This window comes from Bidens hawaiensis, unplaced genomic scaffold, assembly GCF_021521415.1.
Source record: "Bidens hawaiensis isolate Kalapana, Puna unplaced genomic scaffold, B.hawaiensis_p1.1 tig00027299_1, whole genome shotgun sequence".
Classification (NCBI taxonomy): Eukaryota; Viridiplantae; Streptophyta; class Magnoliopsida; order Asterales; family Asteraceae; genus Bidens; species Bidens hawaiensis.
The window spans coordinates 20,279-47,946 of record NW_027494407.1 but is presented as its reverse complement, the minus strand read 5'-3'; the positions used below and the strand labels follow the sequence as shown (position 1 = coordinate 47,946).

Below are 27,668 nucleotides of genomic sequence, written 5' to 3'. Positions count from 1 at the left end.
TTCTTTTTGTTTTACAAAGACTTTATTTCAATATAAAGTAGTGTTTACGTTGATACAAAAGGCAAACGGGTCACAATCTGCGCCGCTAGCCCTTTCTAGATAGCAAAAGTAAGTCATTTAATAATAGCATTCATAGAATGTGGGGTTATAACATTACAATTCATGACCCTTTGGATATGACTAAGTATTTTTACAACCTCATGCGCTAGAAAACCAATAGTATCAAATGCGAAGGGTAAAAACACATGGTGTTGTCAAGACATACTTTCTCGTGTTTGGTCACCTTGCATGAAACAACTTTTGATGTAGCCTAAACCTGACACAACTACCCAAGCCCACAAAAGGGGAAACCCTTGTTAGATCTAACATGCGTGTTTCTCCTTATCCATCCAGAGACCAAAATATCAGTTGATCTAAGAGTTGGATTTCCATCCAACAGATCAAGTAAGAAATTTACAAGTGTTTCTTTTCTAAAATGGATGTTCGTTTAACAAAACTTTTATATCAAATAACTTACTATTCTATCATTTCTTATCTTACAGTTATGGTCCTTAAACCTACAATCGATCAAATCAAACATACAATACCAGAGCACGACATGGAAAAAACAAGTTTTGGTTTTAGCTGTCACGACCCGTTTTCTTAACCAGGTCAACACGATCCAGTATGATACTATATGTTGCTAAACAACTTGATTGTTTTCCAAGGCTTTCATTAGACAAAGGGTACCGCCTACAATAAAATCTAATCAAGTGTTTCAATTAATAAAGATGCAAAACTAGTTAACGGGATGACTTCAAAAAGTGGCATTACTGGCTCATTTTTCGTCCTGTGATCATGTGGTTGGATCAACAAATCTATAAGGGATTTTAAGTCATTTTTTAGTTCACGAACAGCCATGTTTATCTTCGTCGATCTTGTCATTGTGCTTACAGATGTTGCCAGTTCTCTAATTCCACTAGTACAAAATTGATTTGTTTGGGCGGTCAACTAAACCCTTTTGGGCGGTCTATACCTTAAAACCGCTTGAAACATGTGTTGTTTATTTTCCTATCAGCTTAACCGCCTAAACAAACAAATGACCGCCTAAAACAATTACATGTTTAACCTATAAATTCAATATTCTAGGTCTTTGGGCGGTGACTTTCAAACCGCCTAAAAGGATGGTTTTTCCCCTACTTTTTGATAAATAACTCATTTTGAAATTCCTCTACTAGGCGAGTTACTAGGCACTTTCTCTTTCATTATTCAATTTTTTTATTCATTCAATTTATTTTTCATTTAATAGCAAAAATCTGAATTTGGATTATACTTATTGTTCATAAGTTTAACTACTGTTTGATTTGCTATGTATTAATTGAATATATTTTGTAATTGTATATACATATTGAATAGTTCTGTGTTTTTCTACTCTTTATTCAATCTCAACACGTTAAATGTATTAGCTTTATTGTTGATCTATATGTGTACATGTATCTATGGTGTGTTTACACATGTATATACTGGTCAGGTGCTTGCACGATACAACGGATAACAACACTAAAAGGTTGTTAGCAAGCCAAGCCTGGCCGAGCCAAGGCTTGATAATCTCGAATTTCATACCGAGCTGACTCAGCTCGGCTCAAAATAATAGCTGAAATTTTAAACTTGAGTTCGTCTTGATTATTGTGATATTTATATAATTTAAGTTCTTTTAACCATATTTTTGTAAAATATATATAAACTTGTACTTAATAATTTACATTATTGAATACAATTTACATCAAAACATCGACAAAAATACGAATTTCGGTATGTTCAGTTATTTTAAAATATATTATATCCAACCATATAAAAGGAAAAAAAAAAGAAATAAATAAGCTTATCAAATTTTTTTGGATAAAGATTAAGGGGGTAATATATAACCCTTCATATAAGTAGCAATAGTTATTAAAGTTAAAGTATTATTATTATAACTATAGTTAAAAATAAAAACATATTAAGTTTTAAATAATGCTTTATTGACGTGTATATTAATGTTCCACTAACCTGTACTTTATAATCTAAATCACAATACTGAATAAATTTTATATCAAAACGTCAACAAAAATAAGTACGTCGCAATGGTATGTTCGATTTTTTTTCTAAAGCATAATATATTTACAAATATATAAGAAATTAAAAAAATGAATAAAGTTGTCAACTTTTTTGTTAAAGATGAGGGGGCAAATATATAAATAGTTTTAGAATTTACAAAACTTGAGTAATGTTAAGAGACAATGTTGTAATTATTATTTAAAAATTAAAGTTAACAGTATTTGACTTTTTTATTGCAAAATAATAAAAATAAAAATAAATAAATAGTATTATGTTTTATACTAAAAAAATACAAGCAAAAAATAGAGCCTCAAACCTATAACTTTACTAACACTAAGCCTTTTAATGGTTATTAAGAAGCTACCTTTTATTGCTTCACAACCTTTTAATAGTTAAGAGGTAGTCATAAGTTTGAATGAGAGGTAGCCTCTTAACCATTCAGACTTATAGCTACCTCTTACTTATTAGGAGGTTATGAACCATTAAGAGATAACCTCTTCATGACCATTAAAAGGCTACCAAACAGCCCCTAAGTCAGTAACAATAAATCACCAATGAACCAAACAAGATCGTTTGCAACCTTTCAAAATACATTAGTTAAATAGAAGCCAATGAACCGGCCAAAGTTTGATAAGTAGGGGTGAGAAGAAAACCGAATTCACTAAATCGAAAACGAATAACCGAAAAAACCGAACCAAAGCATTAACCGACGGTTAATTTTTTTAGTTTTTCGAAAAACGGATTTTTGGGTTTAGGCTTGGTTACCCGTCTTAAAAAAACCGAAGACCGAACCGAACCGATTAATCGAATATATGTTTTCTACGTGTTTTTTAAGATGTTATGTAACATCATGAAAATTTCAGGTCAAAAATAGCAAGTTTCCAAAGTCAAAAAAATAAAAATGTCAAAATCTAAACTTCAATGACTAAAATGAAAATTATGTTTTCTTGACCCATCGCGATGGATCAGAAGAGCAACCCATTGCTTACCGCGATGGGTTGTCTGACACACAAGGCACGTGGTGTGCCACGTGTCCACACGTGTCACAACCTCTACCACGTGCGCCACGTGGTAGGTCTAAGGGGTGACCAGGCAAGCCTACGTCGCGATACGCGATGGGCTTAGCCAAAGGGCCATCGCGTATCTCTATGGCCCCTGAGTTTTGTCTGGATCTTTACATATGTGATAAAATGCAGTGGGCACATCGCATCACGCTTGGTTATAGTCACGCTCGCCTGCGGGGAGTAATGACCATGTGTATACCTATAGTATCTAAGTAATGTCGAACGCTTCTGTGTTTGCTGGGGTTCTGTGTGTAGAGATTTGAGTTTATAAATTGTATTGTTTTATAACTTGATTATTCCTAAACCACGATGGGCCGGACCTAAGTTATGTCTCGAGAGGTAATCAAGTAAAAGAAAATATTTTAGCGTCAGCATATTCACCAGCATTCGTTGCTGACGTATTTTCTAACATTTTGCAGGTAACCAAGATTAGAGCTTGAAGAACGAAGTGCTCAAGATATCCGATGACTCGGATCTTTTTGTTAAACTTAAATATTAACGAATGGTGGTTTTGTAAATTAAAACAAATAATCTTAAACGGAAACTTTTGTTCCGTCCTTTGTATAATGTAAATATTATCTTTTATATCCACATGTTTCAAAAGACTTCCGTTTAAATACGTAACTCTGATTTATTTACAAATGTGGTACCATCTGTTAGTTATACGCCCAGGCCTAAGATGGGGGTGTGATATGTTCTGACCGGAAACCAAACACCAAAAGAATCTACCATTGACGATGATGAAAATTACGAAGATTGAGTCTAAACTTTGAAGATGAATAAGATAATGAATGAAGATTCAAGCCAAATTTACTATAGTGTTTTATTAGAAAGAACTTTAAATTTTAAACTGTACTACTCAAACAACTTTGTATTTGTTTGATTTCACGTAACACGTGCCTATTTTTATATTTAGGAATTCAATTTATATGAGATATTCTACTCTTTTTTGAATTCCTTTTTGTTGTAATGTCTACTCACAATAAAAAAACTGAAAATAACCGAAGACTGAATAAATGAATAACCGAAAACCGATCGGTTGGTATTCTAAAATAGCCGATAGCTTAGGTTTCAGTATGGGTTTCACCCAATAACCGAACCGAAGCGAACCATGCTCATCCCTATTGATAAGCATCTCAGGAAAAAGAAAAAAAACCACCACCAAATATTTTGAAAACCACAGCCAAAATAATATTTGGTTCTCGTGCGCAGACTGCTAATAATAGGTTCTCGCACGCAGAGTGTTATTTCTTCTCTCAACTCAAACCCTAACTCCATAAGTCCTTAGTTATTCCTATCTCCTCAATAACGACACATCACATCACATCTCTCCGTTTTACCCATCTGTTACGGACTGAAACCATTGCAAGGTATGAGACTTGTCCCACATTGGTTGTATGGGCAAATGGTTTACCAATATGTTACGGACTGAAACCATTGCAAGGTATGAGACTTGTCCCACATCGGTTGTATGGGCAACTGGTGTGGGGTTTATAAGCCAAATGGGTTCCCTCACCTATCAGACTACCCAAAAAGACTAGTCTGATAGGTGAGGGAACCCATTTGGCTTATAAACCCCACACCAGTTGCCCATACAACCGATGTGGGACAAGTCTCATACCTTGCAATGGTTTCAGTCCGTAACACCATCGACGACCATCTCTTTCTCCGATCTCCTCCATCATGACGGCTGCGCATGTAAGAACCCTAACCTTTCTTCTTCATTATCCTCTAATTTTGTGAAAGAAGTTCAACATTGTTTCAGGAATTTAGGCTGTGAATTTATTTGGAACTTATGGTGAAAAGTTTGTCCAATTTGAGCTTTCAAAGGTTACGTTTTCCCCTATATTTATTAGTACTAAACTTGTTTGTATTTGCAAATCTGTGTGACCATCAATTTAATTATTTGTATTTGACAATCAATTTAAATTAATTTGTTACCATCAGTTTTACAAATCAACTGAACAGGCTAAGGATTTGGAACTTTTGTTAATTTGGGGTTTTTTGGTTGTTTAGTGTGTAAACTGTCTGAACTTAAGAAACGTAAGGCTGCTACCTTTTCAAAGAAGACTGATAATACAATTGAATTGACAGTTATATACTTACATGCAACCAATTGGAAATAACACTAATGATTTCACTACATGGTTAGGAGTGAAATTAAAGGCCGGTGTGCCGTTAGATATATTTGAAAATAAAATTGAAAAGATTTATTGATGGATAAAACATTATCACCTTGTTTTGAACAGTGATTAAAGCAGCTGGAGCCAAGGTACATATGGAGACTACTTTTGTGTTACAACTTTTGGTGAATCTCTTGGTGGTGGAGTTGCTTGTGTGACATTGACAGAAGATTAAATACATCCTACTCATCACATAAAGCTGGTTTACAAAATAAAGACTGCTATTCTATATGAAGTTATTTGTTTTAAACATGACTCTTTCTTATACGTAGGCCTAGTCAGAGCCGAATTACTACACCTAGTAAAGAGACTGATAAAGCCCACATATATTCAGGTGTTGGTGAAGGTTAGTTTGTAATTAACACCTTATCACATGATTATCAGAGTTTTCTTTGTGATTATCTTTATTTATGAATTTATGAAGTTACTTTTAAGATATTTCTTAAGACTCAAACACATGGTGCTTCCATGCAGGATTTACGGTTGGATCTCTGATACATACCGAAAGGGAAAAGTGAGTACTATTATAATTTTGAATATGAAAGATTATATTCAGTTAGCATGCTATGTAGCCTAAATCATTAGCTATTTGATACGTGCATGTGCATGTATTAATATTAATATAATTATTAGTATTTATTTATTAGTTTATTTAAGTTAATTAGTAATTGGTCTATGATTTAGTAGTGGGTAGTTTAGTATTCATAGTGGTTAGTTTATTAAGAGTCATATTAGCAAGTAGTGGGTAGGTGGTTTGTATGGCTATTTATAGTTACTTTGTATTTGTTTTTAGCATGAATGAAATATTAAAAATGGTGTTCCAAAACAGTGTCTCTATCTTTCTCATCTAATTCTTGGGAGTGTTTGCCTACTACAAAAGGCTAGGGAGATTAAACATCTCGAATCGGTTACTATCACTATTGTACTTATCATGATTACAGTAAATTGTCAATTCTCATGCTGATACAACTTATGAATTAAAGTATGGTTTAAGATCAGTAGAGGTAAACCTGTTTTCTACATATAAAATTATAAACATGTCAAGCTCATGAATGCCTGAATGTTCACATTTGGTTGATGGATTGCACTATTGTAGGGTAGCAGTTGATCATCCACTAGAGAGACAATTGGGAGAGTTGTTACTACTGTTGCCAAGAAAATTCTTAAAGCATATTTAGGAACCAAGGTTTTTCCACTTCTTTTAGACTGTTTATATGATTTCAGTTCTTCAATATTACATAAATAGTTTCAAAACACGTTCAAAGACCCCAGGATTTGGTTTACAACAGTCTATTATAACTAATTATGTGTTTGTTGTTCACCAGATTCTTTGCATATGCCTCTCAAGCTCACAAGGTTATACTCAGGTGTTCACACCCCAGGTATGCAGAGAAGATGATTTGCTGCTATTGATGCAGTCTGAGTGAAAGGAGATTCTGTTGGTGGCGTTCTACTGCCAACTATTACTTACATTTTAATTTCCAAACAATGTAAGTATTCTATATATACTTTGAATTTTGCGTGTTGTTTGGGTTAATCGGGTTTGCGGCTGTATTATTCGGGTTTCACGTTATTATTTGGCTTTTGGTTTGTTACGGTGATTCAAATATTTTTTTCATGCTTTGGTTTACTTGGGTTCGGATGATATCCAGTTTGGGACCAGTTAATATTGACCTTGTTGCAATACCTAATCTCACATTTTGTATTTATTTTAGATTCGGAACGATGCAACGGATATCACACAAGAGGAAGCCAACATGCTGTGTTTTATTTCGGTATTTAGTGATAAAATTAGCGAGATAGAGTATAGTTTGGCATTGTATTTGAACAAGCAGGTTTTGTAAACTATGCATGTTATAATGAAATAAAGAAGTTTTGTTGACTTTGTTAGTAGGATTTGTTATTCTTTTTTCTGAATATGCATAAACTGTTTTGAATTATTCTAAACTACATTTAGAATTGGTTGCAAACTTTTTTTCCAACCATTTTCCAAATAAATATATAAATTTCCGTATCTAACATTTTTAACCAACATGCACTTGTAAGTGCATGAAAAAGATAACTGTAACTTTTATTAAACCAACCTAAGTTCAATTAATATATAATAATTACGTTATTGTCTTTCTTCATATTTTATAAATATTGAAAGGCCACAACGGTTTGTTGATAAGTGCACAACCACTTAGTCCACCATGCATAAACAATATAGAGTTGTGGGCTAGCTAATGCATCAATCTTTATGGCATTATTTACTTTGTTGTAGGCATGTTCTTTTAGGTAGTGGATTAGTGGTGATAACCTCTAGTCAATTTCTTTAGTTTGTTTATTTGTGGCCTATAAAAAGGCCTTGATTATTAATGAAAGCAAGTAAAAAATTATGAAGACAAATGTCTAATTCTTTATCTTATTTTTTTGGAGTCTAACCCGCTCAAAGGGTCATATCTCGGGAGACCGCCGATCTCGAATCCGGTTACTATCATTTGTCCTCATTGATTAAGGTCGTGACCTTTGCTTTTCTCCAATAACTACCTTCTACCCGTCAAAAACCAATAACCGCCACCATCTCCAAACCTATAAATACATCATTACATCTCCATATCCCACACGTTCTCCTCAAACCCAACTTCCAATATTATTCTGAAGCCAATATACTTGCCTTCTATCAACCATTAGCGGTGAACGGAGGCGTTTAGAACCCGATGACCATGCCATCCTCTTCTGCAATAATACCTCCACTACCGTCAACGTATTTGCATCCAGTCACCATCACAGTTCGGAAATGGCATAGCTAGAGCGATGGCCACGTCGTTGACGAACCGGCACCGAAAAGCTACGGGACCCGATAAACGATCCCGATGCCGGAGGATAATGGAGAATGTTAAATGCCTCCACTGGAGGGAATATATATGAAATCATAATCTTCCGCAGGAGGATGACACATAATATATGAGAATGTTTGATTTACTTACATAAGTTGCCTATTAGTTTAACCATTTTTTTTAGTAACATTCATACACTTTCGATATTTTTCCGATCAACCAATCCTGTATTTCAGTTGGGTGTCACTTACAGAATTTGTTTGATTTTGACATAATCTCTTTGATCAAAGAAAATGTGACAAAAAAGGTTATAGTTATATCGGAATTATTATTGCAAACTGTGGTTTTTTTAAAGAAAAAAAACTTTAAAAGTAATGCATATATAATTAGGTTGATTTACTTATACAGAATTACAGCAAAAGATTTATTGACACATTAAATTCAAGGAGAACAGAATTATGAAGAAATTGTCACCTAAAATCAAAACCTTTTAATTTCGTTTTTCGTACGTTAAAACTGACGGTTAATTTTTTTTAATCAATATGATGTATTTACCAACACAAATATTTTAATAATTTTTTTTGTAGATTATTTTTATAAAAGTTTTGATGTAAATTTTTATCACAATGTTAATATTAATGTAATTGTTAGTCAAAATGATAGATATACATGTTCAATCTTTTCGAGTTTAACTTAAGTTTATATCGGTTATATTTTGATTGTGTAGGGAAATTTTTGTAGAATTATATTCTATTATTGTTCATGTATGTTTTGAATGTTCAGTTTAACATATACATGTATTAAAGGAAAAGAACAATTATTCATCAACATGCTTCAATTTAACATATACATATCATGCCATAGCATGTTTGCTAAACACCTTTGGCCTAGGTGTTGAGTAAATGGTTTAATTTCTTTTTTTCTACACTAAATATTATTAAATAATACTCTGGTTTGTAAAGGACATGAGATGGATACAACAAAACTATTGTAGTCATTATCTTTATTATATATTTTAAACAATTTTATATATGCCAATAATAGCACCTTCGATACGTGTGGGTAACAATGCTATTATATATTTTAAACATGTCAAAGATAGCACCGTCGCAACGCGCGGTAACAATGCTAGTCTACTACATTTAGAATTGGTTGAAAAATTTTTAGTTTTCTTTTATATTTTATTTATTTAATTGTTATATTTGTTATTTATTTTACGTAAATTGTCTCCTTAAATAGTTTGAAGATTGTAACCGCCTATATTATTTATTTTACATAAATAGTCCCTCTTAAATAAACCAAGTAACGCCACATATTGGCACATCTTCTTTCTTCCATTGATCTGATCGATCTGCTGGTGGTCGTCGTTCCGGTGGTGGTTAGAGGCAGTCAATCTCCAGATATTGTCAATTTTTGTTAGCGCTGCTCGCCGATGGTTTGTAACGCCTTTACAAAATCTGCCGGCCATTGGTTGCCGATTGTTTCTGTAGAAACATGAAATGAATCTGACCTGATCCATGACGATGTTCCCCGGTCTTCGAGATGAACGAACCACGACTCGATCTTCTTCTCCGGTAGCTTAAGATCTGCAATGGTTTTTGGAGGTGTGGAGGTGACTGCTAAGAAATCTCAAGGATCTCTTGTTTACAGACACAAAAATGGTTATGGTGGTGGCTCTTATTGAGAACAACCAACCCTTAATAAGGAGGTGGAGACCTCCTTATATAGGGAGCCTCATGGCCACCATCATGGTACCCTAATGGGCCTAGCCCAGTTAGGGTTACCTCCACAAAACCCCCTCAGCCCAATAATATTGTATTAGTCCATATAATAAAATAAGCCAGACATAATAAATTAAGGTCGTAAGCCGGGTTTAGTACCATACCCCTACAGTTTCAAAGGATGGTGGCATCCCCTGCGACCGTGGCATCCAGTATTACAGTTTCCATACTGTAACGCATCCCCTGTGAATGACAGTTTCAATACTGTAACCGTCGCATCCCCTTCGAATATACATGTATAAAAACATTCACAGAGCAAAGAAACACGTATAATAACCAATAACTGTAATATATATGATGTAAACATAAATAGCACAAAATGAAATGCTATTTGTAACTATAAAAATAGCACCGCGCGGGAAACATTGCTAGTTTATATACATTTAAAGGTGGCTTTCTGATTTTAAATAAAATTATTTTTTAATTGTAATCTTGCATTTTGGGCGGTCCTATATTTTGGGAAGATTGAGATTTTGAGCGGTCCTCAAGTAATTATGAACGGTTAATTTGCTACTTGTTTATGTTCTTTTTTGGGCTGTCTCTAGTGTTCTTTTTTGGGCGGTCTCTAGTTTCATTTTGGGCGGTCTCCAAACCTGCCTAAAAAACCATTTCGTCCTTTTTAGCGATAGCTGTTTGAGCGGTCCATAAACCGCCTAAAACAGCCAATTTACCGCTTAAAAACCAACCAATTTTGTACTAGTGTTCTCTTATAACATTTGATGAAGTTGTGCTTAGATTCATGCATGCTGATTCAAGATGGTTCTTTATTGATTCCGGTACCTGTTTTTACGACAAGAACTTGTCTTAATTTATATATATTCTATTTCTTGTAGAAATTGTAGAAAAACTGAAAAATTTAGGAAAAACTCAATAGCTAAAATTCACTTGATTCTTGGAAGCCAAGTAACTAGTGAGTGTGTCAATGCAATAAGCACAACTATGCGACGATGCGCCAATGTTAAGGTAATTCTTCCACGGGTGTCGGAAATTGAAGTTGCCATGTGCGGGCTCCCATCTAGCGAATACAGCCATGGATTCCTCGGAAGCTTTTGCATTCAACACACATTTATAACCTTCTAAACTTTCCTTAGATTCCTCGTCAACGTGACCAAAATAATCAGCTACACAACCTTTACAACATATAAAATTATGATGATTAAAAGTTGGTAAAAATGTGTAAATTCAAAAAAATTTATTTGCATGTTTAAAGATTTTGCAAGCTATATCCATGTTATCTAGGACAAGAAAATGAAGCTCCAAACCCTCCCAAACAGGAAAAACAAGCATGCTAGTTATGATGCACAAACAAGTCTCTATGGTTATGGTTAATTAACCTTTCATTAGCCATTTGTAGGAGATGATCAACACGATACCCTGAGACTGAGACTGGGTTGTATGTAAGTCAAATATTGCTTTTACTATGGGGATGAATCTTGAAAAGTTGTAGCAGAAGCTGTTAAGAAAGTTATCATTAGTTAGTGAAACTTAGGATCTATGTTTATTAGAGGGACAAGTTTTCATGATAAAATTTGTGAAGTTACCTAGTATGAAGATAGAAATCCCCACAATATATGGCTTAAATTTGTGGCTTGAATGACCAGCAATCCAATGAATGCCTAGTGCAAGAAATCCAGCAAGCGAAGTGGCGCAAATTCCGTTCAAACACTTGTACAACATTCCACCTACAATGATCATACACATTAGAATGTTTTCTTAAAGTAAACTAAGATGTGATCACGGGACTGTCCCCATAATCACATCACTCCATGCGTGTGGTCGGGCTCAAGCACCATTGATGATCCATCACCCACCATGATACCCCTCTCAACTTCATTTTTGTTAGTCATTTTTACAAAAGAATGTGAGTGGTCCGAGTGCAGAATGGTGCCAAAATTTTGTTTTTTTTTATTGATTTACTATATGACATCTTATTGTATTTATTTTAAACATCAGACAAGTAAATTAAGAACACGAAAGACGATACTGCATAAAATGTTTATACGACTCTTTTCTACTAACAATAAACAAGAACGAAACTCAATCTACTACTACAAATAAAACCTTTGATGAGTTTAGATAACACCCACAATTCCAATCTTACCCAAATAGGAAACACAATCAAATTAAACTTCTAACTTATTTAATAATAAATAAAAGATAACTATGACACCAATTTATTTAACTTGGTCTTTGAACTTTAGATCTCTACCAAACCGTCACTTGAGATCTTCCGTATCACCCTTATACTTTTCTTTTCGTATTAACAATTCTAGTCATTTAAGTTGCTGTAGCTCCAAGTTTTACAATTTATACCCAAGCCAGATTTGGTGATCAATTTTAATATCCAGAACAAATATTGCAGAGGCCGAGGAGTTTGTAAAAAGAAATGGGGATGGGGCGGGCCCGAGGCCGGGGAGTTTGGTCAAAAGAAATGGGGAAGTATATCTAAGGGGGTGTTTGGATGAGCTTTTTAAAATTGCTTATTTGTTATTTGTTTGTTAAAAAACAAAAAGTGTTTAGTAAAACTCATCTTTAAAATTGAGTTTTTCAAAAGTAATGTCTTTTGCTTTTCAAAAAGCAAATAAACAAATAAACAAATTTAAAAACACACCCAAACACCCCTAAATAAAACAAACAAAGAGGGGAATGTGAGTCTAGTTGGTAGTGTGAAATGATATGTCCAAGTAGTGTGGCATGTGATTGGTGGTGCTCTATGGTCAATTCATAAATAAAAAAATAGAAAATGAAAAGGGTTTGAGAGCCGGTTCATAGAACGTAGAATTAAATGGAACGAAAAATATTAAATAATTTTTGTGTATTATACATATGTGGCTAGAAATGATGTGATCTCGATCATAGTGCTGTTAAAATCTTTGTACAAAGGATGGGTTAGTACATAATTTAGGTTTTATGTGTTTTAGTAATTTATAATTTAGTGTAGTTAGTTTAGTTTAGGTTTCGAATAAGCTTTTTAGTTTAATTGGTTACATATGGTGTTTAGTGAGATTAGAAATATGTTTAGAGATGATTTAGACAGTAGTTTAACATTAGAGAAGGTTTAATATTAGTTAGTAATTAGTCAGGATTTTATTTGTACATGATATAATTATTATTTTCTAACTTGACTTGAGGTTGGGCCGAACATGTCTAAACCGATTTAATCATGTGTAATGAACCTGAAATTTCCGGATGTATTACTAATTTACTTTTATATTTATCCTACTTTCAGGTACACACTTCATTAAAAAAATTAGTAAGTTTCCACTGAATTGTAAGATTGTAACACATGCATATACAAAATGAGTGCAATAAGAATGAAAATGGAACTAAAATAACAAGGAACTGCCTACACTAGGTGCATCAGAATGTTTTTATGTTATCATATCATTAAGTTTCTTCGAAAAATGCGTCACCAATGTGTATGTACTTATACTCGTTGAAGGGCGATCGCATTTTCTTCATCAGAGACAATCTTGTTAGCAGTCTGATTCTTTTTGAGTTTTACTTCATCTTCTGGTTGCTTAAACTGAGCCGATTCTGCCAACTCTTCCACTGCTTTCATCATATTTTCTTCAATCCTAGAAGCGGTTTCAATTAATAAAGATGCAAAACTCACTAGCGGAATGACATCTAGGAGCGGCATTATTGTAATGTCCTTCGGCTCATTTTTCTCCTCACGATCATTTGGTTGGATCAGCAAATCCGAAAGTGATTTCAAGTCATTTTGTAGTTCCTTGACTGCATTTTTCATATCTTTAACCGCCATGTTCATCTTAACTGATCTTGTCATTGTGCTCACACTTGTTGCTAGTTCTCTTATAACATTTGATGAACTTGAGCTTAGATTCATGCATGCTGATTCAAGATGGTTCTTTATTGATTCCGGAACCTGTTTAAGAACAATGAAAGCTTCTTTGATCAATAATCAATTTCATGTATGAAAAGTGACAAAACTTAGAGTCAATAAGGATTTAGTATTCACCTGATTCTTGGAAGCCAAGCAACTAGTGAGTGTTTCAATGCAATAAGCACAACTGCGTGAAGATGCGCCAATCTTAAGGTAATTTTTCCATGGGTGTCGGAAATTGAAACGCCAATGTGCGGGCTCCCATCTAGCAAAGTTTGCCATGGATTCTTCGGAGGCTTTGGAATTCAACACGCATTTATAACCTTGTAAACTTTTCTTAGTTTCTTCGTCACCGTCCCCAAAATAATCAGCTACACAACCTTTACAAGACAAAAATGATGATTAAAAGTTGGTTATATAATATAACTTGAAAGTTGAATGATGTTAGTACTTACAATCTAGAGATTTTGCGAGTTTATCCATGTTACGCGGGACTAGAAGATGAAGCTCTAAACCAGCCCAAACAGGAAAAACAACCATGCTAGTTATAATGCACAAGCAAGTCCCTATTATTATGGTTGATAACCTTTCATGAGCCATGTGTAGGAGGTGATCAACGCGGTACCCTGACACCGAGACTAGGCTGTATGTAAGAATGAAGATGGTGCAACCATAATCGTATCTAGCTTTCACTACGGGGATGAATCTTGAGAACGTTGTAGCGGAAGCTGTTATAATTAAGAAAGTTATCATTAGTTGGTGAAACTTAACTTAGGATATATCATATATGTTTATTTAATAAACGAATTTTCATGATATGGTTTGTTGAAGTTACCTAGTATGAAGAGTGAAATGCCCATAATATATGGCTCAAATTGGTGGCCAGTATGACTAGCAATCCAATGAATCCCAAGTGCAAGAAATCCAGCAAGAAAAGTGGCACAAATTCTGTTCAAACACTTGTACAATGTTCCACCTACAATACATTTACACATTAGAATGTTTTTCTTGAAGTAAAGTAAGATTGGTTGCAAACTAAATACCTACCAACAGTATATTCGAAGACGACGACAACGGTCATAACAGCCCAAATGGCACTTCCACCAACACCATCATACAATGGTCTCATGTAGTAAAACAAAGAAACAACCATTAAAGCCACTCCAACTTTAAGGCAATGAAAGAATTTTCTAGGGTCATCAACCCCTAAATCCCATGCCTTCTTCAGAAACATCCACACTCTCATCACAAACCGAACCACCAAACTCGTTAATCGGTCCCATAATCTCATCACTCCATGCGTGTGCTCGGGCTCAAGCGCCATTGATGATCCATCACTCACCCTGATACTCCACTCAACTCCATTCTTGTTACACATTTTTACAAAAGCATATGACTATAGAGAATGGTGTCAAATGTTAGATAAGCTATGCTTTTTGTTGATTTGCTATGTGACATCTACTGTATTTATACCCAAGATTTGGTGACCACTTTCTATATGTAGAACACATATTTTTGAAACTAGCTTTAATCTAGATGGCTAGATAATATAATGTCGCATCATATTTTCTGGTTAAGTAGGTCAAGATAGGGTGCATTACATACATATGTCACTTTCTCTCAAATAAGTAATACTAACAATGCCCAACAGTCACAAAGCACTATAGATCAATGTTGTTTCCTTACGTAAATGCACTAAATGGCCTGCTTTTTTAGTTCTTTAGAGGATGGGATATATTAAATAAGCTCATCATTCACATTGGTTGAATTTCATATATTCTACATGTCATTAGGTAATGTCGCTTGTCGATGACACGTTCTTCATGTTCGGCGAAATTTTTAGTTAAATATTACTTTGTGTTCTGTGTAAATAGTTCACACGGAGCTTAAATTTCGTGTAAAAGGTGATAATTACTAATTAGCATAACTTATGTTCTTTCAAGACACTTGTACCTATTTTTTTTTCTTGTTCATGGCTTACAGGTTAAGCTCTAATTGGATTAGGTATATTTTAAAGGGTTAATGGGATCCTAGGTGGAGTTTATTTCATTCATAACTACATACTAGAAGCTAGTTGGTTTCTTACCAACATACTTTGTTCAAGAAAACTTCAAAAAGAAAAGTAGTTCTTGAAATAGGAGGGGGGACATTTTTTAATGCGTAGAGTAAAATCTTGATAAGGTTTTATAAGACGTCAATAAAACTAGTTCTTGAAATAGGATGGGGGACAATTTTTTAATGGGTAGAGTAAAATCTTGATCAGGTTTTATAAGACGTCTATGATTATCTTTCAAACGGTCGTCATTTGTAATGGCGACAATTCCCCATGTAAACAATATCAAGATTTTATCTTTTGTGATACATGCAAAAGGAGGCTATCCTATTTTTTTTCCCAATACAATAACTAAAAAACCATTTCATTCGTCTTGCTTTTGTAGGGCGAGTTAAAATATTGTAAGAAAAAAATTAACAAAATGCAGAAGTTGTACTTCTGAAAAAAAAAATAAAGAAAAATAAAAAATAAACTTCGAAAGTCGGGAGGGCAGGAAGGGTAAGCTTATGCCCTTTCGGTATTAGCCCATTTTCTGCCCTTTTAGGGTATGTGTCGTAAACTAACTAAAAAGTGCATAATGCCCTGTCACGTCATTTTTACGTAGACAATGAGTTTTAACTAACCAACCGTTTATTATGTTGTGGGCTAACTAGAGTTTAAAATAAAGAAAAAACACAAAACTTTGATTCGTGCATTTGAGGATGGACCTTAATAGATTTTGCATTCAAGGCATTATTAATGTGTTAACTAACCCATCTTGTTTTTCGAACTAACCCATCTTGTAATGCCCTTCTTTGCTTGGAGCGAGGTGGCGTTTCAGGTGTTAACACGTGTATATGGCATGAAAATGAGTAGCAATTTTTTCCTCCAATTTTTTTCTAGGGAATCGACAGTGTTAACAATCATAAATTTCTATAGCATTGGACCCTTTCTGTAGTAGTGCATATAAAGTTTTATTTACATTTGTACAATAATATTTGGTCTTATTCAATAGAAAAATGCAAGTCAATTTTGGATTTATTTGAAAAGGCAACGAATTAATTAGGTAATGAATGGCAAGGTTTCTTTTAACCAAAATATGTAAATGTAAAGAATTAATGTCATTGGTTTGTTTAGCCTCTTCACTAAGGAATGGGAAGACCACTTATCTCACTTTTATGCACTAACTTGAAAGGCAAACCCAAATATCAAAAGCGACATTGAACTTTATATTTCACCCCTAGACTTATGCTCAACTTGCAAGTTTATTTGATGGAAAATGACCACAAAGTATATACCAAATTAAAATTGTAGACAAGTAAAATGTGCACCCACCCATCTTCATTTTTATACATCTTAACATTTTTGTTATGTGTAGTACTGTAGTTGTTAAACTACACATATGCAAAACGGAACTCCCACGTCACTACTACATAGGCATAGGGGTTCTCATTAGCTTTTCCATTAAGAACACCTAATGATTTAACTAGCAGTATAATTATCCAATTTTCTTGTTAGCGGCCAAGGGGTCTCCTCCCCTTTTCGCGTCCATGTAATTAGGTTACGTAATGCCGTAATGGAGTGACAAATGAAATGCGAGTGACATCATAGGGGCGCCACCCCATTACACAAAGTCTTACTTCGTAATAAACAGATGCTGAAAAGCACCTTGGAGGCATTCACAATTAAGAATGTCCGAGGCCTAACTCGAGATAATAGTTGATTTTGGATAAAAGAGTCAAAATATAAATTCTTAGTGGAGTAAACATGTAAATTGAGTACAAGCCCATAGTTATAGTTTGCTCAAAAGCGAGTCTTCCACTTTTCACACTCTTTTATCCCTTGAATATCTTAAGTAATGTCTTTTTCACATGTTTCCACCTTTAATTTTATATATGTTAGCAACTTAGCATTATATTTATATCACCAATGTGAAGAGAGAATAAGGTTTTGTACCTTTGTCCTGTCTACATCCATAGTGGGTATGATCTTGCATTTTCACTTAAAATATAAATATATCATATCATTTTGATTCTTTGAATAAGTCATACAATTGGCTTGTGGTTCATATATAGTTTCAAAAAAGTCTCAAAGTACAAAAAATATACAAATTATCATTGTTTTTACACACCTCAGTTCTTTAGTTCCAAAAATGAATGTGCATTATTGGTGTTGCTTTTACTTGTTCACAAAATTTAGGTGGGTAAACTTTCTTTATATCCTCTAATGCATAAGATAATTGTTATTTAATGTTATGTTCATGATTTAATCACAAAAGTAGTGATGCAAGAGCTGGTAATACATTTCCAACGTCACATTTGAGGTCATTGGTTGGAGGCTTAACAGCTTTGATTTTTTCACGTTCACTTATCCTCTCTCTTTTTCCATTTGTGATGTACTCATCCCACAATAGGTTTATGATCTATTCATACACGCATTTCACTAAGAGAGTTAGAGCTAGTCAAGGGTACTTTTTATTCATGAACGATCGTAACTACAAATGAAACGCGTATCGCCCTATTTACAGGTTTTTATTAGTCACCTCTGAAATATACAAATGGCCTTGTAATTATACTATACTTCTGAAATTATCAAATTGAAAATACACCAACAACCAATACTTTGTCTTTATTAATATTGTTATTATTATATATAATAATCGAATAATAACACAAGTGTAATACAAAGTCGTCGTTCTAAAAAAACACAGGTCTAATAAAAATAAATGAACAAAAGATACAAAAAATTTTGATGTGATGTTTGATGGGTATACCAGGTAAACTAGACCCATATATACACTTTAAAGTTTAAACTTTTTTTCTTTGAGTTTTTTTGGACATATTTGAGTATGTTTTGTCACCAAAGCACTGGATTTTATAAAAGTTACACCTGGAAAAAACACAACACGCATGTAAAGTAAATTAGTTCTTTCTGCATTACTTTGGTAGAGGGGTCTATTTCTTATCACTTGATATTTTTGGTTGCTTGTATAACACGTCTTTGATCTTTTAGATGTTTAGATAAATGATCAGTACTTATGATTTTTGAATTATATCTAAACATGAGTCGTTTGGTAAACGAATATTGGCAGACGGGTCTACCTATGACACGTTCGCCCATACGTCATCTTAACTCAATCCAAAGATTTTAACTGACGATAAAATAATTAACCATGCATATATGTCCTCCTTTAACTTCATGAATATGTGAACTAATACCATGCTAATCAATGCGATTAAATAAAACATAGTTTTCGTAGGCTTCAAGGAGCTAAATGCGTAACACAATGAATGTTGATTCGGACCTGAGATGTCTGCTAAAGGGACTTAAACGCTTACTACTATGCCATCGCTATAATTGTTACCATGGAATTTTGGGCTCTGAGATGAAGGTCGGACGTAGGCTTGTTTGTACTGAGAGTCATGTACTTTTGTTTCGATATTTTTATAACCTATTGATTTCAGTTATATATAAATATTTTTTTCTCTAGTAATATGGGTATTAAACGCATTTACCTAATTCTGTTAACCGTGCTTAGTTAAAGATATGAAGCTTTATACTAATTTTTAGACAAAAAAACGGTATATATAATAGTTACAGAATTCAAATTTTATTGGGTTTGCCTTTTCTTTGGGGAGAGCTTCACGACAAGCCCGTGACATGTTCAAAATGCAGCTAAAACAAATGTAATATCGATGCTTAAAAAACAAGATTGTCGATTGATATGCCGAATTAGGTCATGCTTGTGACCAACAGACATGAATATCGGACCATAGATATGGGCTTGTGTAACCAGAACTTGCTTAGAAGCATAAGGTTTAGATCAAAGTATCTTGCGTGTAACGAAATTAATAATCAGATAAAACATAAATTGTTCTTTCAAAGAATAAGAGTTCTCTTTATGAAATTGGTTATACGAAGTCAGACCAAAATGTTTATTTTAAAATTGGTGTCGAACCAATACAGTGGTAAGGATGAAAGTTGTGACGTTTCATAAACATTTTTGGCATTTGAGATGCAACCACTACAATTGCGTTAGTAGCAAAGTATTTCGGGAACTCATGGTACCGATTATGTTGCTACCAAAATTCTAATATATACTATTGAAGTACAAGATGATACCGCACCTTGTTTGGTACTTAGCTCATTAGTTATCTATATATTAATTGTTTACCATATGAACAAAGTTGGCACCGACCTTTAGCAACCAAGTTAATTGCTACCGACTAATAGCAACTTGCAACTTATTTCTAGTTACTTTTAACGATCATTTTCCAAATAAAAATTTTCACCATCCATACCGATTTGTTGTGTTTCTGATGACTACCATCAATCGAAAATTTCCATGCAAATTGCCCCGAACCACTTGACTCTGCCGGCACATTGACCCGAACCTTCCGTGGGAAAGTTGATCGGTTCATTTTAGATACTCGTATTTGAGTGTTAATTTTTAATTGAATGTGTTAGTATTAATAAAAACTAGGAGGTGTGGAATATGGAATTAGAAATATGAGGTTGGATGAATTGCAATTTGCAACTAAATTTAGAGTGGGCCGAATTAATACATTGAAGAGTTATGCATGAAATTAGTTTATGGGCTGGCCCAAGAAGCCCACTAAACCAATCAGTTTATATCAAATTAATTAAGAGAGAATAAAACACGAGAGTAGGTGCACAACATAACCGGTTAACCGGTTTCTAACCGATTTTGTAACCGGTCAAATCCTAACCGGTTACTAACCGATTCTAACCGCCGGTTAGTAACGTGTTTGTATTCTTGATTTCAAAACCGGTTATAAACCGGTTAACCGATTTTTTTAATTATTATTTTATTAAAAACCGGTTATTAACCGGTTAACCGGTCCTGCCTAACCGGTCAAAACCGCTATTCTAGCCGGCCAAAACCGGTTACTAACCTAACCGAAAAACCGGTATAAGCGGTTAATGCCCGCCAAAAAAAAAACCGGTTAGCAAAATAACCGGTAACCGGTTAACCGATTTGTGCACCTCTACACGAGACTACTAAGGATGATCGCATACACAGAACGGTCTAACCTGTTGATTTGTACTAAACATGAATATCCTTTTTTATTTTTGTTGTGAATTTTTTGATTATAAACGTGTGTTTGTCATGTGTATGTGGTTATGAAAGACATATTTTACTAGGATAAATTTACTAGGATAACTTAATTTATATTAACTCTATCGGTTTCATTCGTTACTGATTAAATACATGATTGTAGTGTCACGTTAATACTTTGGTATAATTGCTTACAATCACTTGACAACGGTTATTAGCCGTAGGGATGAACATTTGGTACCAAGTACCGGTACCCACACCGTACTAGACTCGTATCAATATGTATCATGACTTCTCATTTAGTCTACAAATTAAATCACAATTAGCCAATATAACTTGATGATACTAAAATCACCAATAACCAATGCCAACATTTAAAAGCAACCAAAGCACATATGTTACAATTAATCACAAGGTGGCTATCAGCCTACAAATTATATTGGTTCTTTGTTCTTCATGTTAGTTTCAAACTATCAACACTTAAATTCTAAAAACTGCCAAAAGAAATCAACTAAAAAGACACTATCAAATCTTACTAGAAACCCAAATACCAATCATGGATATCTATGTTCATGGTATCCTTAAAAACAATGTTATATTGTTACAAGTCCACGCGATACCTTGTGTGTGCTAAACTTACAGGAAGTTGCATATCGGAATGATGGAAACCGTTAACTATAGAGTTCCAGGTTTGCATAATCTTGTTATCAAGACGGTTGTCATTAGATCCCAATGTTTGTAGAAGTTGAACAAGTGCTCCAGATATCTCAAGCCTTGACACATGCCTTTTCGCCTATGAAACAAATTCAAATTAATATAAAAACTCGAAAAATTTCCCATTTTTAAAACATTGGATGAATGATTGTTGTACAATGATTTAAATTACCTCGGCTTCAACTATAAACCGAGCCCATATCTTTTCCTCGCGTGCTTCCATCACACCCTTCAAAATGGTCAATCCAAATCCACGGATTACGTCCACTATTTCAAGAAAAAACCCGTGTTCTCCACAGATCATCTACATCACAACATTTTGCGGTTAGAGTTCGTTCAACTTTATTAACATATATAATCAATATTCAATAATATGTGTGTTACTTTTACCTCTATGAGCATTTGTCCTGGAGTACTAAGGTTCTCAACTCTTAATGGACAAAACATAGTTTGATTTTCCCATTCACATGCCCATGTCACATTATTATTACTTGGATCATTCAAATAATCGTTCTGAGTGACACCAATATGCTGCAAAGATTCATCGTTTTAAGAAAACCGACACTTTAAAATTATGATTTTTGTAAAGACAAGAACTGTATTCACCTTTGGTTCATCAACTTGTTTGATTCTGTCAGCATGTTGAGTTACACTTTGCAAGAAAAGCATATGTTTTATCGTTCGGTCCAATAAACAGTCAATGCTCATCTGTATAATCAAACAATTAGTAAAGAGTATAAATATATTATATATACTTATACTTATATTTATACTTATACTTATAAAATTGTGTGTGTTTAACTTTTTTTATTGTTACCTTTGCACCATTTGGAATGAGTTCTCTTAACTCAGCCATACGGTCCAAGATCATTTGTCGGTCTTTGGGCCTGGGCCGAGTACCTGGTTTGGCCTTTTTCTTAGTGGGCTTTGTGGGTTCGACCGGCTTCTTAGCTTGCGATATTGTGCTTGAACCATCCATGCTATAACCGTCACCCAACCATGGCTCCGACTTAAAAATGGGCTCGCTTTTCTGCCCAAAACTCTTGTTATACAAAACGGGCTGTAACGAGCCCGTTTCCCATATGGGGTTCCTGGTTTTCCTTCTTTTTGAACATGACAACCCTTGATCCTCAACACAAGATGTTGAAGTACCAGAAACGCCCTCGAAAAGCTCCTTTATCCCAAGATTTGAGAACAATCCTTTCTTTGGAGGAAGAGTAAGCGAGTCGTTTACGCCATTTTCGATACTTTGAGTTGACTTTGACCCCGATATGTATGAATCATAACCGAATCCAAAACCGGAACCATTTCCATTTATGACTGGTGTTATAACATCTCCTAAATCTCCTGTGTTTCCAAACAAGTCAACATCTGTACTAGAAAAAGTCAAAGGTTTGACTTGTTCATCAAGAGGGCACCATTGAGAGATATCGAAAACGCCTGATTGGAAAAAATTTTCCATGATACCGAAATCCGTTGACAAGTCAAACATATCAGACTGATTATGATCAAGAAACATAGATTGAGATTGTTGTGGAAAACCAAAAGAAGTTTGGTTAACCGAAAACCAATCTTCTGACGATATCAAAGATGAACCTGTTGGTGCATTTGTTACATTTGTAACATTTCCATTAACAATTTCATTAAAGATTCTTTTTGTATGATTTATAAACTCAATATTCTCCACAATCTGTACAACAAACAACAACAACAACAACAAAAGCAGTTCATTAGATCTACACATACTAAGTTAACATAGAAATAAAAGTTGTACTTTTTTTTATACTTTGCTTACTAACCATATTAGTGGACCCAAATTGTATCACACCTTGTGGTTCCACAGGGATTGCTGCAATTGTCTGCAAGATTAAAGTAAAAGAAAAGTTTATGTCATGAATCAAGATCACAAAATAGGCCCACAAGGTGCAACCATGGTGGTACCATCTTTAAGTTGAAACTAAATAAATAAAATTACCTCTATACCCGAAGAAAATTGTCGAAAAAATTTCGAATCATCCTGAAAATTTAAAAGAAAAACATGTTAACTTAGGTACATTTTAAGTTTATAACAAGTATTTGTAGATCAGATAGACGAACGAATTAAATACCTGAAACATATCCCAGATTGACCCTGAAGAATTTTGTCCCATGTAATTATCTTTTGAGAATATCCATAGGTGCTTTTTAGTTAAAGCAGCTTGTCCAATTAACCTTAAAAATTTTAAGAAAGTATAAATATTAATATTATTAGTATTCTAAATTAAAGAATATTAAGTGTTTTTTTCACACAAAAGATTAAGAAAAATGAACATACCCTCCTCCAAACATGGGTGATTGTAAAAGTAAATCATCAATTAGACCTTTTATGTGGTCGTCAAAGTAAGCATCTTGTATAGTCAACAATCTGGTAACAAAACCAAAGAAAATATATAAAGATAAATTTAAATATATAATTAACACAGATACTAGAGAATATACAAATTTATTTAATCAAATCAAATCAAATCAAATCAGAAAGTAATTAATTTGAAAAAAGTGAATTTATGAACAGTTAAGTTGAGCAATATTCACTTATTAAGCTGAGGGGTGTGGGGCTTCAACGGGGGCGCTAGAGCTTCTCCGCTCGCGCCCCCAGGCGCTAACACCACACCACCGGGGCGTGACCCGGGGCGCTAACGGGGCGCTAGCACGAAAAATGAGGCAGGCGTGATGGGGTTAGCGGCAGATATGAGCGTAAAGTGGCCTTGGATAGTGTGCAAAGAGACGTTGGAGGATATAAAAGAGCCGTTGGGCTCTTATTTAATTAAAAAAAAAAACGTTTTTTTTCCTATATAAAACCCATTTCACCCATATCAATCACCACAACTTCAAACATTAACCCAAAATAAACTCATCTTCCCAACATTTTTTTAAAAAAATGGCTGGAAATTGGTACCCCAACTTTGATTCAGATTATATTGACGACGATTTATGGTCGTCACCGCACCAACCGATGTTTTATTCGGAGCCGCAAGAATCATCCGGCTTTCAACCATCCAACACACAACCGTCTCCTAACTTTGTTGTTCCGGAGACACAAGAATCACACGGTGAAGCTACGGGACCAAGAAGACGCGTCCACCGGAAAAAACAAGTTGCAACGGACGGGTCGGGACCGGCTTCGACTCCGAGGACGAAACGGAAAACCACTCCGTGGTCATCGGATGAGAAGGAAGCCTTGTGTCGGGCTTGGATAGTCATTTCTGAGGATCGGCGTTGCGGTAATTGTTTTAACGTTTTTAAAAATGATTTTTAATAAAAAAGTTAAATAAAAAAGTTAAATGGAAATCTAATTTATTTATTCATTTTGCAGCCGACTACCAAAAGAGCAAGATTTTTTGAACAAAGGTTAGGGAGACGTTCTATACGCTCGTTGGGAGTACAGAGCGGAACGCCGATATGATTTCGGGTCGGTGGTCCGAAATCAGAAAATTTGTCGGCTTGTTTACTAATCTTTTCAACAGGAACAGCGGTCGTATGAGACCAAGTGACAGTGATGATTTGGCGGTTTACAATTTCACGGTCGAAGAGTGGAAGCAGGAGTGTTTGCGGAGGTATGGGACGGTGAAGACGTGGGACGATTTAAAGTTGTGGGAGAGGTTGAAAAGGTGTTCTAAGTGGGTTGAGCTGGTGGCGCCGGACGTTGATTCGGAAGTACGGCCGAAACGGACTAAAACTAGTTCGTCTGGAGCGTATAGCACTTCAATCGGGTCGGATTGCCGCGTTGGATTCGACCTAAACATTGCGGAGGAGGAAACGTCTTCACCGCCGAGGAGGCGGCCATTGGGAAGGGACGCCAAGGGGAAAAAACCGGCTGAGGGGGAAGCCGTAAACATCGCCAATCTTGTTGAATCCCTCGATAAATTCAACAAAACCATGGAGGTGGTCTCTAATGACAAAATGGAAAAAAGTCGAATGAGAGATTTGGACTTCCTTACTAGAGACTTCAGTAACCTAAATCCGGTCGATCAAATGCTAATGGAAAAGCAAAAGGAACGTATCCGAAAGAGGTTGATCGAAGAAGACCAAGCCGAAGAATAAGAATAATGTTTTTTTAGTACTTTAATTTTTATTTTTTTAGATATTAATTTGTTTTTTTTATTAATGTGTGTTTTTTTAATAATACGTTGTTTGAATATATTTATAAAAAAATAAAAAAAAAATTCGCTGGAGCCCCTCCACACCAGGGTCAGGGGCTCCAACACCCCCCTTATCCAGTTTCTCTCTCTGCCACACGTCATAATATTATTGACTGGAGCCCCCACTAAAGCCCCCATTAGAGCCCCCACACCCCTCAGCCTTAGAATTAATGTAGTGGATTCACCATGTTCAACCACAGTATGTCATGATGCTAAACCACCCCCCCCCCCCCCCTTTCCTTAAAAAATAATTAATTAAAATAAAAAAATAAAAAACAAGAAAATTTACATAAATGATGAAACTATGATCTTTGGATGAATGGTTAACTCTCACACACACATATATATACATGTATGTATGTATGTGCATGTATATACATCTATGTTGTATATATCTATGTGTGTGCACATGAGAGAGAGAGAGAGAGAGAGAGAGAGAGAGAGAGAGAGTTATACATGGAATTTGACTGGTCAAAGCTCCACAAAACACCATAAGACCATCCATAAGAACAACAAAGATTCTTGATAACATTTGTAATAACAGTTGAATCTTTCTTTGTTGTAGCCATTAGCACAGAAAGATATCTAGAGATCTTTGAACAACACTACTCTTTCTACTTCTGCTACTAAACTCTGCAAGAAAGCAAAGGTCTTGTTCTCCTTCCACTAGACAAAGATTTCAAGCAAACCCAACTTGAGATAATAATAAGTGCTTTGGGAAAGTAATTTGTGATGTTTGTTTGATCAGAAAAAGCTAAAGCTGTGGTTTAATATTTTGTGTTTGTCCAGAAACAAACATATGAGGGTTTTCTAAGTTGTTTTTGGGTGATGGAAGCTAGCTTTGGTTATATATATTCAAGTAGGTTAAAGGTTAAAGAAAGATACAGCAAATGTGTAAAATGAAAGGACTAGAAAAAAGCTGTTATTCTATGAGAAAACAAAGCTAAAATTCTCGACCTATTAAAGGGTTCAGTCAGAAAGATGCAAATTTTTAGGGGGGGGGGGGGGGGGGGGTGGGTGGGGGGTAGAGGTAGGTGGGGTGTGTCTTTAAGGAAGAAAAGGCCAAAACAAAAACTTCCTAGTTCGAAGGATAACAAAGATCTTGCCTAGTTTATACGCCTTCATCTTGATTCTTGAGATGTGTAATTTCTTCATTTTTATAAGGTTGACCCCTTGAGTATGGTACCCACAAAAACTGATCTGGACCCGGATAATGGTAAAGACTATATATATCAGGGAACTGAGGCCTATTTGTTAATACACGGTTTAGGTTCTAGAACCATTTATTAGTATCGGAAACGATTTGTGCAGGTTCTAAGTCATTCTTGTAAACCCATACCTGATTAGGACCCCTTTTTTTTGGTATTTTTAGGAACTAGGGACCGACGATGTTGTATTTTAAACATGTATGATCGGTTTGGGTTTAAAGGGTCTCATGGGTGTTACGGTTAAGACTGGTTCATGCTCACCCACTATGTACAATATGTTTGAAGTTTAGATTATGGTAAGGTGCATAAAAAAATAGAAGTTTAATTTTTTATTATTCAGTATGTCTTTTTAGTTGTGAAACTAAAATGGGATGCATGCTTGTGTTTTTATATTTTGGATAGTTTAATTAAAAGCTAGATTAAAGAATTGAAAAGTTAATTAATTACATGTGTCATTTGCATAAGTTTGTTTGTCATCCTTAATTAAGAGAGATGCCTATACCTATACATGCATTTCTACCTTTTAATACTTGGATTCTATTTGGTAGAAGTTGGGTTGTAAACGAGCTGAATCGAACTAGTCATAGCCGTCTTGCCTCGGCTCATTTGTTAAGAGCTTTTTTTGAGCTGGTTTTTTTCGAGTGAGCTGCAAACTTTTCAAGCAGCCATAGATAATAAAAGTAGAA

General features: G+C 34.7%; 2 protein-coding genes and 1 pseudogene across 2 annotated transcripts; all 3 read right to left on the bottom strand.

Moving 5' to 3' along the window:
• Nucleotides 1-561: 561 nt before the first annotated feature.
• On the bottom strand, nucleotides 562-11,629 carry LOC143575145 (aluminum-activated malate transporter 10-like; annotated as a pseudogene).
• Nucleotides 11,630-13,174: 1,545 nt separating this feature from the next.
• On the bottom strand, nucleotides 13,175-15,454 carry LOC143575123 (aluminum-activated malate transporter 10-like). Its single transcript, XM_077059570.1, has 5 exons — nucleotides 14,818-15,454; nucleotides 14,606-14,746; nucleotides 14,226-14,498; nucleotides 13,906-14,150; nucleotides 13,175-13,812 (listed from the first exon to the last, which is right to left on the bottom strand). Exons 1-5 carry the CDS (start codon nucleotides 15,146-15,148, stop codon nucleotides 13,351-13,353), a joined length of 1,452 nt encoding a protein of 483 aa, XP_076915685.1. The 5' UTR covers nucleotides 15,149-15,454; the 3' UTR covers nucleotides 13,175-13,350.
• Nucleotides 15,455-21,434: 5,980 nt separating this feature from the next.
• LOC143575144 (transcription factor bHLH157-like) lies at nucleotides 21,435-26,715 on the bottom strand. The gene is made up of 10 exons (XM_077059587.1): nucleotides 26,231-26,715; nucleotides 23,911-24,000; nucleotides 23,705-23,807; nucleotides 23,572-23,613; nucleotides 23,396-23,455; nucleotides 22,414-23,286; nucleotides 22,203-22,304; nucleotides 21,987-22,127; nucleotides 21,769-21,900; nucleotides 21,435-21,675 (listed from the first exon to the last, which is right to left on the bottom strand). The coding sequence occupies exons 1-10, from the start codon at nucleotides 26,341-26,343 to the stop codon at nucleotides 21,484-21,486; spliced, it is 1,848 nt and encodes a 615-aa protein (XP_076915702.1). The 5' UTR covers nucleotides 26,344-26,715; the 3' UTR covers nucleotides 21,435-21,483.
• Between the last annotated feature and the right edge of the window lie 953 nt (nucleotides 26,716-27,668).